Raw genomic sequence first — 14,192 nt, 5'->3', positions numbered from 1 at the left:
TGCCCTGCACACACCCTGCCCTGCACACTCCCTGCCCTGCACATACCACATACCCGCACACCCTGCCCTGCACACACCATGCCCTGCGCACACCCTGCTCTACACACACCCTGCCCTGCAGGGTGGCTGCACCTTAGGACCAACTAGCCACAGAGGGAATGAAAGTTAATGTAGAGGGGATGTGGACACTAACACAGAGGGGACGCTAATGAGGCAGCAGCCCGTCTACAGCATTACACTATAACCTGTCAACCTCTTCTAAGATGGAAAAGAGATAAACCAGTGAGTAGACATCACTACAGCCCTACAGCCACCAAGAAAGAAGAACAGAAAGAATAGAATGTCCTTCAGATCTAGGGTACCTGCTGAGAGACCCCCAACACCGACAGGTCCCCTCCCAACAGACGCCTGGGTACAGACGGGTAGAGACAGGAGTACACCCAGAACTACGGGTATAGACGGGAGTACACCCAGAACCACAGGTACAGACAGCACACCCAGTATCATAGGGTTCAGATATTACAGCCCATACCACAAGGTACAGATAGCACACCCAGAACCACAGGGTACAGACAGCACCCCCAGTATCATAGGGTTCAGATATTACACCCCATAACCACAAGGTACAGATAGCACACCCAGAACCACGGGTACAGGCAGGAGTACACCCATTACCATGGGGTACAGATGGGTAGAGACAGGAGTACACACAGTATCATGGGGTACAGATGGGAACTGGAAAGGATTTGCTGAACCAAACCCCCTGCCCTCAGCTCTGCCGCAGGGGACTCCAGAGCAGAGCAGCCTGTCGGCCTTCCTTTCTGTCTCTGTGGGGTTAACACCAGGCCTTTAAGCTCCTCCTGTCACCTGTTACCCTATAGGCTGGAACCACCCCGCCCACCTCCACCCCCCTCAGCTGACAGCTGAGTGTACAACATCTGTGCCTCCCCCACAACCCTGTGTCTGGTTGACCTGGACTTGCGGTGAGCCCCCCAGGACAGTGCAGAGCTGCGGGGAGGTCTCTGCGGCCATCAGCCCTTACAGACGTTGGTCGACAATCCTTCTCCCATCGAGTGGCTGGTGGGTGCGAACCGCTGACCTTTCACAGCCGAGAGCCTTAACTGCTGCCCCGCCCGCTCCTCCCTCACCGCCCTGGATGCCCGCGTGAGGAGGTCCGTGCCCGGGCGGGGGGTGCCCACCTGTCCCCGGCAGTGAGCGCAGCCAGCTTGGCCTCCCCGTCCTGGGGCTCGGACGGGTCATCCAGGATCCGCTGCACCTGCTGCTCGATCTCCCGGGGCTTCAGCAGCCGGCCGTCGTGGTACAGCCAGACCTTGAAGTAGCGGCCTCTGTGGTACACCACGATGTGCCTGCTGTCCCTGACGTGCTGGATGGTGTCTGCGGCCACAGGACACAAAGCCAGGGCACGGTGAATGATGGCAACTCCCAGACCCAGACCAGGACCCTGCTGCCGAGGGCAACCGCCACCCACGAGGGCACCCTACACCCAAGGGCTCCCTCCACTCCCCGAGGATGCCCTCCACCCACGAGGGTACCCCGCACCCCTGAGGGCTCCCTCCACTCCCCAAGGACACCCTCACCCCTGAGGGTGCCCTCCTCCACCAATAAGGGCACCCTGCACCCCTGAGGGTGCCCTCCACCCACCAAGGGCACCCCACACCCCTGAGGGCTCCCTCCTCCACCAACAAGGGCATTCTGCACCCCTGAGGGCTCCCTCCTCCACCAACAAGGGCATTCTGCACCCCTGAGGGCTCCCTCCACTCCCCAGGGACACCCTCACCCCTGAGGGTGCCCTCCTCCACCAATAAGGGCATCCTGCAACCACGAGGGCACCCTGCACCCTTGAGGGCTCCCTACACCAACAAGAGCACCCTCCACCCCCAAGGACACCCTACACTGGCTTCTGATGCTGTGGGACTCTGAGGGGAGAGACTGCCCATCTCCCATGGGGCAGGTGGGGACTGGAACTGCTGAGTTTTCAGTTAGCAGTCCAACACTCATGCACCACCTCACCAGGGCTCCTGATTGAAAATCACAGCCCATAAGCGGCACATCGCTCCCGTCACTTTACAGGAGCCCTAGCAGCATAGGGGTTAAAGTGCTCGGTCACTAACTGAGAGGTCGGCAGTTCAAAGCCACCACCAGCCTCTCAAAAGGAAGAGAGGACTCTCCTGTGAGGATTTCGGGCTCTGGAAACCCTGGGATAGTCCTGCTCTCTCGTACAGGGTCACTGTGAGTCCCGGGACGGGCTGGTTGGCACAGGGTTTAGGGCCCACACAGGAGCCCTGCCAGAGCAGTGGTTAAGCACTCAGAGGCCAATGGTTCAAGCCCACCAGCAGCTCCATGAGGGAAAACTGGGGCAGTGCGCTGCTGGGAAGATGACTCAGAACCTCTGGGTGGGTCTACCCTGACCCCTGCGGTCCTTGAGGGTCGGATGGACTGGAGGCAGAGGGCCTGGGTCTGGTCTGGGCTCAGTGAAGAGGAGTTGAGCTGGGCTGCATGCAGGAGTGTGTCCCGCTGTCCTCTGTGTCCTTGTCCTGAGTGCAGGGACAGAGGGCGTGAACGGGCCCAGTCAGGCCTCACTCACCTGTCTCCTCGCCTGGGATCCGGGACGTGTTGAACATTCGCTCCCACTGCGCAGAGCAGAGTGGGATGGTGGAGCCCAGGAGCAGAATCTACACAGGAAAACATTCCAGGTGAGAAAAACGTGCACAGGAAAGAAAGCCGGCAGAAAGTGACACTGCACGCTGGACTCGGGTGGCTCTGCACACAGCCCGGTCACCCTGGTCCACGACGCAGAGACTTCAGGGCACCAGAGGGAGGGGGCAGGAAGAGGTCAGGAAGGCCTGGGGGGCCGGGGGGGTGACGGAGATGGCTGATCTCTTACTGAGATGGAAGTTTTGCGGGTACGTGTATCCAGGGAGTGTGTATGCGGCGGGGTCCACGGCTTATACACCACCCACTGCAGACGTATGAGGAACCTCAAAAGTGTCACAACAAGGCTGTTTTTACAAATGTCTCCTGACAGCTGATTTCCTCCCCCAGGGAGATGGGGACTCCCTGTCCCTGTGACCTGACTATGGGAACAGAAACACCCTTGTTTTACAGAGCTTCACAGAAACCGTGTTTTTACAAACCAAAGGTCTGTGGCAACCGTGCGTCCAGCAAGCCTCTTGGCAACGTGCTCACTTCACGTCTCTGCCATGTTTGTTCACCGTCATTGTCACAATATTCCACCCTCGACACACCAGACAGTGTAAACGTGGCTTCTGTATACGACTGACCCCGGCCGTGGAGCCAGTCTTGACTCCCAGTGACCCTCCTTCGACTTCTCAGCCTATTAAGCCTTTTATGGAACAAGACTGCTCACCTTTCTCTCCAGGGGCAGCTGGTGGATTTGAACCACTGATCTTTCAGTTAGCAGCCCGATGCATTAGGTGCTACTTACGGGCTTGATCTCCTCCCGGTCCAGCTTGCGTCTGTAGAGCAGGATGGAGTGGATGGCGTTGCCCGCTCTGGCCGCCTGGATGTGCGTGGGCACCACATACAGTAAGTCCTTGAAACAGAAACCACGAGGTCAGAGAGGGCGGCAGGCTAGTGTTAAGAGGAAAAAGAGCATCGCAGAACCAGAGGACACGCTACGGATGAGGACGGGAAATGGACACACCCAGAGGACATCCCGATCACACAGGAACAGACAAGTGAGGCCAAGGCCCTGGCAGAGGCCACCTTCCCGCACGCTGACGACACCCCACGTGGCACAGATGGACACTGTCACACAGCATCACACACTGTTACTTCCAGAATCCTCCTGCAAACACTATGCCCCCGAATCTAATCCTAAGGGCACCCCAGGGGCAAAGAATCAGAGATGCACGCAGTGGAAGGTCACATCGTCTCCTAACGTCGCCAGTCCGGGGAGGCTGAGGGACATCACAGCCCAGGGAGGTCAGAGACCTAACAACTAGGGCATCCACTCAGAACTGGGCAGAGTTGCTGTGGAGGTCACTAGTGGGGCTTCAGGGACTGGGAGAAGGCCCAAGGGTGGGTGATAGCCCTGTGTCTGCACGAACCCCCATTATGGAGGGGGCTGCCTGTCAGGGAGGAGATGAAGACCTGCTCATTCCAGGGGCAGGCAGCAGACGGAGCCCCCCAGCCACTCACTCACCATGGCGTAGTAGTTGCTGTTGACCATCAGGGGTCCCCGTCCTCGGAGGTAGATGTACTCCTCCCACCAGTCACTGACCTGGGGGCACAGACAGCACAGGCTGGGAGGGGCGTGGCCGTGTGGGGAGAGCCACACGGGGCTTCCACCAGATGGCCTGAGGTGCCAAGGAAGATAGGCTGGCAAGCGACTTTAGGAGGAGGAATGTGGCATCAGGATTGGAGGAAGACTCATCAACAATCTGCATTATGCAGATGACACAACTCTGCTTGCTGAAACTGAAGAGGACCTGAAGCGCTTGCTGCAGAAGGTTAAAGACTGCAGCCTCCTATATGGACTGAAGCTCAACATCAAGAAAAAGATTCTCACCACTGGGCCATTTGGCAGCACCATGAACACTCTTGGGACCAGCTGTCAGGAAATCAAAAGACAAACTGCACTGGAGAAATCTGCTGTCAGGGACCTCACTAGAGTAGTGAGAAGCAACAACATTACTTTAGAGACTAAGGTGCACCTGATTCAGGCCATGGTCTTTACAATACTTGCTGTGCATCAGAGAGCTGGACAATGACTAAGGATGACAGAAGAATTGATGCCTTTGAGTTGTGGTGCTGGGGAAGAGTTTTGAACATACCATGGACTGCCAAGGAGAACAAATTATGCCTGTCTTAGAGAGGTTGAAACCGACCTTCTCCTTGGAGGTTAGGATTTTGAAGCTCTGTCTCACATACTCTGGGCATGTGGTCAGGAGGGACGCAGGAGAGGAAGACCCTGGATGAGATGGATTGACACAGTAACTGGGGCAATGGCAGTCGGTGAGACTGGCTCAGGACAGGGCAGGCTTCAGAGCTGCTGTACACAGGGTCACTATGAGTCACAGGTGATTCGGTGACACAGAACAATTACAGCAATCAGCTCCACAGCAGAGAGTCCCCTGTGGAACATTCTGTCACACGGCCTCTTACGTCACAGATGCACAGCACAAACAAAGCCAATGGCAAGAGGTCCTGGGCCCCTGGCAGGGTCAAGTGGGAGAAGATTGGTTCTGTAGGTCCTTCCAGAAGGCGGTTAGCACAGTGGGATGGGTGGGGGCGCAAGAAACGGGAGGCCTGGGGGTATTCACTCAGGGAAGACCACTTCCATTTTAAAGCTGATTAAAGAAGAGTCCAGCATGGAAAGATTTGCACTTTTTGGCTACATTCCTTGTGCACCGGGTGGTGGCCACCAGCCTCCCAAACCAGCATTCTGCAAAGCTGCTTGCAAATAAATTTCTCTCAAACTCTGTGTGTGTGTGTGTGTATTTTGGATTTTTTTTTCCCTTAGAGAACCCAGCCTAAGACACCAAGCATAAAGATAAAGAAAGAATGCACACTCATGTTTATCACGGCTTTGTTCACAATAGCAAGGAGTTGGAAACAACCTAAGTGCCCATTAACAAACGAATGGATAGAGAAGCTGTGGTATATTCACACAATGGAATACTATACTTCATTGACAAACAACTCATGAAATATTATACAAAATGGGTGACCCTGGAGGACATTATGCTGAGTGAAATATCTCAGTAACAAAAGGACAAATACTGCATAGTGCCACTGTTGTAAAACAGGATAGGGGTCTGGGTGGAGACTGAGAAAGATGGGATATATTATGTATACTGCATTGAAACAGATGAGAACTGTTTAAAAAGGCTATGTGATTAGGTATTATTGTCATGACATGAGTCCAGAACGAAGGCTGCATAGTGGAGTGGACCTGGGGGGAGGGATTGTAAAACAATGAAAGAATTTTTCTTTTACTTTTCCAAGAGGGTAGTGTACTAGGGGGGAGGGTTGGAAGAGGAGAAAAGTGCAATAGTGAATGAATGGAAACCCAAAGTCTCAGTAAATTTTCATTGAAATGAATAATAATTTTTTTTAAATTGCCCACCCCCCAAAAAAAGAAAAAGAAAAAGAAAGAGTGGGTGTGTATACTCACGTAGTTCGTTGCCCACCAGGATTTGAGCTTCAAGTACCACTGCAATTTTGGCCCCAGAGTGACAGCGAAATCCTGGGCCAGCTCGGTCATGCGCCTGAAGTCATCCTCCTTCATCAGGGGCTTCACTGACTCCAGGTACTGGGGCGACAGGGAGGGAAAACAAGGTGAGCCCACTGCCACCAGAGCCATGCCAGCCCCTGCCTGGGCCACAGAGAAGGCAGCAGTGTCCGCTCCACGTGGTTCTGGGGGTCCTTGGGCCCAACACCTGGGTGCGATGGTTTAAACTAAGATGAAATATTTTCTCCTTCTTAACTCTCACTTTACTCAACACTCTTGGCACCAGCAGCCAGAAAATTAAAAGACATATTGCAATGGGAAAGTCTGCTGTTAGGGACCTCTCCAAAGTACAGAAGAGCAAAGATATCAGTCTGGAGATTAAGGTGCACTTGATCTAGGCCATGGTCTTTGCAATCACTTGTTATGTATCAAAATTCTGGACAATGACTAGGGATGATAGAAGGAGAAATGATGCCTCTGAGCTGTGATGCTGGAGAAGAGTATTGAATATACCATGTACTGCTAAGAGAACAAACAGGTTTGTCCTGGAGAGGGTTAAACCAAGCTGTTCCTTGGAAGCAAGGATTCTGAAGCTTCGTCTGACATACTTTGGACAAGTTGCAAGGAGGGACCAGTCCTTGGAGAGGAACGGCACACTTGGGAGGGTGGAGGGACAGCGCAGGAGAGGAAGACCCCCTATGAGGTGGACTGATTCAGTCATTAGGGTAATCGGGATGGGAGTGTCAGAGACGGTGTGACTGGCACAGGACAGAGCAGAGTTTAGGGCTGCTGTACACAGGGTCGCTATGAGTCACAGGTGACTCGACACACATAACAACAATGTTCACCAGCAGGAGACACGGTCTCACTGAGCCCTGCTTTATCACCCTGCCCAGAGACTCTGCTCTTTTACAAACTGAAGGTCTGGACCAGACCTGGCCAGAGCAAGCCCACCCACCCCATTTCTCCACCCGCCCATGCTCACTTTGTGTCTCTGCCCCATTCTGGCCAATCCCACAACATTTCAAACACTTGCATGACGCATTGGGCTCAAGTGTGTCAGAGACGGTGAGGACGGCACAGGACGGGACAGAACCCAGGTCTGCTGTTCACGGGTCACTAGGACGCACACTCAATTTGATGGCATCTAACAAGAACAACAACTGCCTGCTTCACAGACTCAGTATATCTTTCCTGGGCGTTAGGAAATACAAACTTCCCAGAGGCTTGCTTGGTGTTTACACTCCCTAGGTCGTGGTAGTCTGGGATCAAAGAGGTCTGCACGCACTTACAGAAAAATAAAACTGGCTTCCAAATTGAACACACGATTCCCCAGCAAAAGGGTCACACTTGTTCCCTCAGGGTACTGGCTTGACAGGGACGGACAATGAGAAGTGGGATCTCTAAAAGGGGCACATTTGGGTCCGAGGCATGAAGTAGCTGGTTTACCTGCTTTCATGAAAGCAGCTCTTAGTAAGATGATTGTAAAGGGAACATAAACCCCCCAATCCACATGAATACAACGTACAGGAAGGACTGCATTAGACGATGTACATGCATGAAACACAATGTATATGAATGATAAAAATATCAATTAAAAATACAAATATGGAAAAAGGAGTGAACTTAAATAAACACACACAAAACGTAAAGTACAAGCTGGGAATGTAGGAACAGCCCAGCCAAGTTCTCCAATGGAAGCCGCGTGCGTTTGGGGCCCTGCAGGCTGCCATGAAAGGGGCCAACACCAGCTCAGTAGAGTCTGGAAGTCAAGTCCACAGACAAGAAGTGGATCAGAGTTTTCCCAGAGCTGGAGGAGAGGAAGGGGGTGACTGCACAGGGCTTCTCCCAAGGGGGAGGGGGTGATGAGGAGTGCTCGATGGGCAGCCGTGACAGGTGTGTGACTGGTGTGGAGTTTATCTTTCAAAATGGGTTTTCCAGCATGGATGACTGTGAATAGGAGAATGGAGCAGGTTGGCCTGTCCACAAGGGGACTGGCTATCTACCATCCCACAAGATTGGCCAGTCTCAACAATCTACAAGACGACTGGCTAGTCTCACCAACAAACTGAACAGCTCCAGCCAGAACCAGAATCCTCTCCAGCCAGAGAAGAAGGAAGAGACCTTCCCTGCCCAGGTGAAGAGGGGTCAGGACACGCTCAGGACAGCAGCAGCCATGGCTGAGCTGGACAAATGACAGGAGATGGGAGTTTGGGGGACAAGCGGGGAAGCCAATATTGACAGGACGGGGAGCCTGGGACACACTCAGAGCCAGGAGGCTCAGGGCTGAGGTGCCTGCATGAACACTGTGGAAGCTGTCTTGCCTGTATTTGGTTATTAACCTGGATTAGAACCTTTGGACTTTCCCATTATGGTTCTGTGTGGTCTGTGAGCTGTCACATCAGATTTTGGACCCAGCAAAGTCATGGGACTGGTGTGGAGACGAGGAGAAGGAGGCATGGGAGGATGGAGTCGTGTCTGACTCATGGGGACTGGCTTTGTGTTATTGACAGGGACGGTTCCTCCCTGTGAAGTCAGTAAAGGTCAGAGATGGCGTTCCCCATGTGGCCCTTGTTCTTTATAAATGGACACCTCACGATGCCCACACAGAACCACAGGGAGTAACAAGCACAGCTCACAGGGTGAGCGTTCACTGTCCTGGCAGAGACCCTGGCGCAGTGGGTACTCACCCTGTTCACGGTGTCCTTGACCGCAGGGACGGGCAGGCGAGGCAGCGAGGTCTGGAAGCTGTACAGCATGGGCTTCCGGCCGGAAAACACCTTCACCATCCCCTACGAGAAGAGGCACAAATGAGCCCGTATCACGGGAGGAACCCCGTTGCTGCGGGAGTCACGTGCTGGGCAGCCAATCGAAAGTTCAGTGGTTCAAACCCACCAGACACCTCATGGGAGAAGGTGGTCCATCTCCTCCCATAAAGACCCACGGCCTCAGAAGGCCGATGGTGGGTACTGACCTCGTGAGATGGCAGCGGATTTGGGGGTTTTCCTGAGATGACAGGGAGCCCTGGTGGCCTAGGGGTAAGGACCTGTGCTGCCAACCTGAAGGCATGTGGTTCAAATCCACCAGCTTCTCTGTGGGAGAAGGACGGGCAATCTCCTCCTGTGCGATTTACTGCCTCTGAAAACCCACCGGAGGGCCAGCTGTGGGTGGGTTCTCAATCAATGGTCCATGACAACCTGAGATGACGATATACGTGGGAGGCCAGTTCTCGACACCGCTGACGGGTTTCAGGAGCCATTTCTCCCCCTCTCCCCCATCCATTTCTGCCTCTATGTCCACAGGTCCCAGCAAATCCCAGGGCACCCCATACAAATGATGCCTGCGTCCAGCCGGAGCTTGCCCAGGTCACAGGGCTGCCTCCTCCGGCAGCTGTGGTGCCATGTTTAAGCAGTCGGCTACTAATAAGAAAATCAGCAGTCAGTTACTCTGCAGAGAGCCCTGGTAGCCTAGTGGCAAGGAGCTGTGCTGCCATCCCGAAGGCATGTGGTTTGAATCCACCAGCTGCTCTGTGGGGAAGAATAAGTAATCTCCTCCATGGGTTTGGTTCTGGTTCTGTCTGTGAGCCCTCATCTCGTGGGTTTGGTTCTGGTTCTGTCTGTGAGCCCTTGTCTCGTGGGTTTGGTTCTGGTTCTGTCTGTGAGCCCTCGTCTCGCGGGTTTGGTTCTGGTTCTGTCTGTGAGGCCTTGGTTTCATGGGTTCGGTTCTGGTTCTGTCTGTGAGGCCTTGGTTTCATGGGTTCGGTTCTGGTTCTGTCTGTGAGGCCTTGGTTTCAGGGACTGGCTTGAGGCCCATGTGTGGGGCCAGAGCTGAGGAGCTGGGGCCTTGTGCATCCCGCAGGAGGCCACACTGTCCCTTCAAGCTGTCACACCTTGCCCAGATGACACACGTGCCTGTCTTCGTTCTGCAAAGAAAGTTCCGGAGCTCACACTGGGGAGCAGCGGACAGAGCAGCAGGGCCACTCGGACCTGAGAGGTGAGCGACAGTGAGCTCAGCCCACGTCAGGGCGGCACCGTCACGGTAGCACCAACAGGGCGGCACCAGCAGGGTGGCAGTGGCGTGTGGGGTGCAGGCCACGTCTGGGTGCCTTCTCGTCATGCTGCTGTGTTTCTCTGGGAGTCAGAATGCTTCTGGGCAAGAATCACAGGAGATGTGTTTGCATCAGGGAAGCCTGATGTTGGGGTGTGGGTCCCCGAGCCAGCCTTTCAGGTGGAGAACAGCCCTGTGGATCCCGAGGTGACAAGCTGTCACCTCTCAGGGTGCAGACGGCTTCACCTTCCTCCTGAGGAAGACCCAGGCTCTGCACGCCCAGGGCTCCCCGAGGGACCCCTGCAGGGGACCCTACGGACCAGGGTTTCTGTCCAAGGCCGTCGGGAACAGACTCCCAGGTGCTTCTCCGACAGCAGTCGGGGGGTTCGCACCACTGAGCTTTGGTGAGCAGCCGAGAGCTTCCCGGCCCGGGCGCGGCCTTACCATCCAGATTCTGGTGGTGCGGCTCATCTTGCCGTGAGGGTCGAACATCCAGCCGTGGTAGGACAGCAGCACCTTGAGGGAGTAGCGCATGGTGATGATGAGGGCCACCCACAGGCCCGTGCCGAACAGCACGCCGCTCACGACGTTCTTCGTCTGGCCCGACATGTAGTCCCTGCGGAAACAAGACGCAGGCCACAGCGCATCAGTGGGTGTGAGGAGGTGTGGACGTGGACCTCGGACACGAGAGCCCTGGAGTGCAGGGTGTGGACGTGGACGTCAGACACGAGAGACATGGAGCACACATTGTGGATGTGGACCTCGGACACGAGAGCCCTGGAGTGCACAGTGTGGATGTGGACCTTGGACACGAGAGTCCTGGAGTGCAGGGTGTGGATGTGGACCTCGGACACGAGAGTCATAGAGCACACAGTGTGGACGTGGACCTTGGACACGAGAGCCCTGGAGCGCACAGTGTGGACGTGGACCTCGGACACGAGAGCCCTGGAGTGCAGGGTGTGGATGTGGACCTCGGACACGAGAGTCATAGAGCACACAGTGTGGACATGGACCTCGGACACGAGAGCCATGGAGCACATGGTGTGGACGTGGACCTCGGACACAAGAGCCCTGGAGCGCATGGTGTGGACGTGGACCTCAGACACGAAAGCCATGGAGCGCACGGTGTGGACGTGGACGTTGGACACAAGAGCCCTGGAGCACACGGTGTGGACGTGGACCTCAGACACGAGAGCCCTGGAGCACATGGTGTGGACGTGGACCTTGTACATGAAAGCCCAGGAGTATACGGTGTGGACACAGACCTTGGACACGAGAGCCTAGGAGCACATGAACCTAGGAGCACAGGTATGGACATGGACCTTGGGGACACACGAGCCCAGAAATGCATGATGCAGACGTGGACTAGACCACCCCTCCTCGTAGCCTGTCAGGCCAGACAGCTTCCCTGCGGCTGTGATGCTGGAAACAGTGCCACCGTATTTCCAGTACCAGCAGAGTCACCCACGGTGCACAGGTTTCGGCGAAGCTTCCAGGCTAAGACTAGGAAGAAAGGCGTGGCAAATGATGGCCAGATCCAACCAGTGGACATCCTCCATGGAGCAAAACAAAGACCATCTGAGACAGCACAGAAGATGAACTCCTGAAGGCTGGAAACCCAGCCCAATGCCCACTGTTGGCGCTGACCCACAGTGACCCTCTGGCACAGGGCCTGGCCTTGTGGGGTTTCCAAGACTGCCCTCATTAAGGGGTACACTGCCTCGTCTGTCCCCAAAGGAGCAGCTTAAGGGGTTCAAACCACCAAACTTTCAGTCAGCAGCAGAATGCCTTAGTGACACCACTGGCCTCCTCGTCGGAAGGCTCTCAAAGCAAGCAGTGCCTGGAACTCTGGACCTGAGCACGCAGTGGACCAGGCAACACTGTGTCCTGTCATCCACGGTCACCCACCGTGAGTCAGAGCTGACCAAACAGTAACCAGCAACAAAAGCAGTGGCGGCCGGCGTCTGCTGACCACGGTCAGAGAAGTGGCAGCCCTGGGCGGGAGCGGATGTGGGCTGCCTCCAAAGAGGGACAAGCATGCTCCTCTACCCCATGGTGAACCTGTGCTCCGGGGACGAGGGCAGCGGTGTCCCTGTGCCGCTGCCAGCTGCACCACACCCTGTCATGAGAAGGACATCCAGGGACAATGGGCTCATCCTGGCTGGGACGGACTTCTCGCCGGTCTTCACGTTTCACCTTCTTGCTCTCACGCACCCTCAGAATTCACACTCACTCATCAGAAACAACTCATTTGGCATCCAAATCAGCACAACCATTTAGATCAGGAGAGTTTGTTTTTACATGAGGGTGTAATCAAGACATTGTGGTGTACATGGGGGGAAAAACCCACCCCCAAAATTCCTCCCAAATTGGAGGAGAGGGAAGGGCAGAGACCCTGGTGTTGATCAAGTGGAATATTTACCACAGATACAACTATAGGGCGGCTCGAGCCAATGTGTCGTTTAAACACTAAGCACGGAGAACGGTCTGGTCTCATGTGTGATGGAAAATGGAATACGGTAAAGCCAGACCTTAATAATGAGAAAGAATGTGGCAATTCATACATTTTTGTGGGTTTGTTTTTAGTTTTAGAAACCAAAAAAATGTTTTGAAAACAAAAACTTTTAACTATGTAAATGATTAAAGCACCCAGCACATCAACTAAAGAGAAACAATTTTAACCACAGCCCGCCAATTTCCTAACACTTAGGACATACAATCTCTTCAGGGCAAAACTCCCCTTCCAAAACCCACATCCTCCCCCATCTGTCGAATCTCATCTCCACACGTCATCGGGCTCTCCAGTTCAACGCTTCTACTGACCTAACCTACACGCGTGGGCTCAGGGACCGAGGGAGCTCCCTTCGACAAAGCACACGTCAGGTTTTAAGCTCATCGCTGAAAATGACACATACACACACTCAGGTCTCAAAAATCAAACAGCCCCTTGGCAGAATCATGTAGGCGCCATGCTCACCATGTTTATATGAACACACACACACACACACACACACACACACACACACACACACACGTTCGGTGTCACTGAATAGACAACGACTCAAAGTGACCCTATGGGCGCGCGCGCGCGCGCGCACACACACACACACACACACACACACACAAGCACATACAGAAGCTCACACGCGTGTGTATACACACTTCCATGAATGTGGACATGCACATGTGGACAGCACACGCACATACACACACGTCAATGCATGAGGGTCTAAGGCATCAGCAAAGGACTCTCATTTTGAACATCATGTTCCCCTCAGCAGGCTGTTGGGCACAGACAGACAGACACAGAGACCAACCCCACTGGGCCACGCATAGCTTCCTGAACGCAGCGGGCCTTCCCAGGAAGAACGTTCCAGAACAGCCTTGGAGCTGGAAGACGCTGGCTGTGACCGGAGATGGCCCAGTTTACTACAATAGGTTTAGAGGGACAGAGAAACTGATCTTCTAAAGACCAGATTAGAGAAGGCTTTAAATAGCCGGTGCCTGTGCGTGTAATCGAGTGTGAGCCAGCTCGCACTGGGGAGTAAGTCAGAAATCCTCGAGGGGCCCACACAACTCACTGACAATCCCCAGGTGAGCCCCGTCCACAGGTGATCTCTGTCCACAGGTGAGCCCCTTTCAAAGGTGAGTCCTGTCCCCAGGTGAGCCCCGTCCCCAGGTGAGCCCTGTCCACAGGTGATCTCTGTCTACAGGTGAGCCCCTTTCAAAGGTGAGTCCCGTCCCCAGGTGAGCCCCGTCCTCAGGTGAGCCCTGTCCATAGGTGAACTCTGTCCACAGGTGAGCCCTGTCCCCAGGTGAGCCCCGTCCCCAGGTGAGTCCTGTCCCCAGGTGAGCCCCGTCCACAGGTGAGCCCCATCCCCAGGTGATCTCTGTCCACAGGTGAGCCCCTTTCAAAGGTGAGCTCCAT

At 54.7% G+C, this 14,192-nt stretch overlaps 1 protein-coding gene across 1 annotated transcript in view; it reads right to left on the bottom strand.

The window, feature by feature from the left end:
* CPT1A (carnitine palmitoyltransferase 1A (liver)) overlaps positions 1-14,192 on the bottom strand; it is a 45,639-nt gene that overhangs the window by 22,094 nt on the left and 9,353 nt on the right. The window contains exons 3-9 of the mRNA XM_006893235.1: positions 10,709-10,880; positions 8,908-9,009; positions 6,161-6,298; positions 4,187-4,264; positions 3,467-3,574; positions 2,606-2,693; positions 1,200-1,395 (exon numbers count right to left, since the gene is read on the bottom strand). Coding sequence (XP_006893297.1) covers positions 1,200-1,395; positions 2,606-2,693; positions 3,467-3,574; positions 4,187-4,264; positions 6,161-6,298; positions 8,908-9,009; positions 10,709-10,880 — 882 coding nt within the window. The remainder of the gene's footprint in view (positions 1-1,199; positions 1,396-2,605; positions 2,694-3,466; positions 3,575-4,186; positions 4,265-6,160; positions 6,299-8,907; positions 9,010-10,708; positions 10,881-14,192) is intronic.

This window comes from Elephantulus edwardii, unplaced genomic scaffold (assembly GCF_000299155.1).
Source record: "Elephantulus edwardii isolate Elephantulus edwardi_28Jun2011 unplaced genomic scaffold, EleEdw1.0 scaffold00126, whole genome shotgun sequence".
NCBI classification, from domain to species: Eukaryota; Metazoa; Chordata; class Mammalia; order Macroscelidea; family Macroscelididae; genus Elephantulus; species Elephantulus edwardii.
Note: the sequence above shows the minus strand (reverse complement) of the source record. Positions and strands in the feature narration are given on the sequence as shown.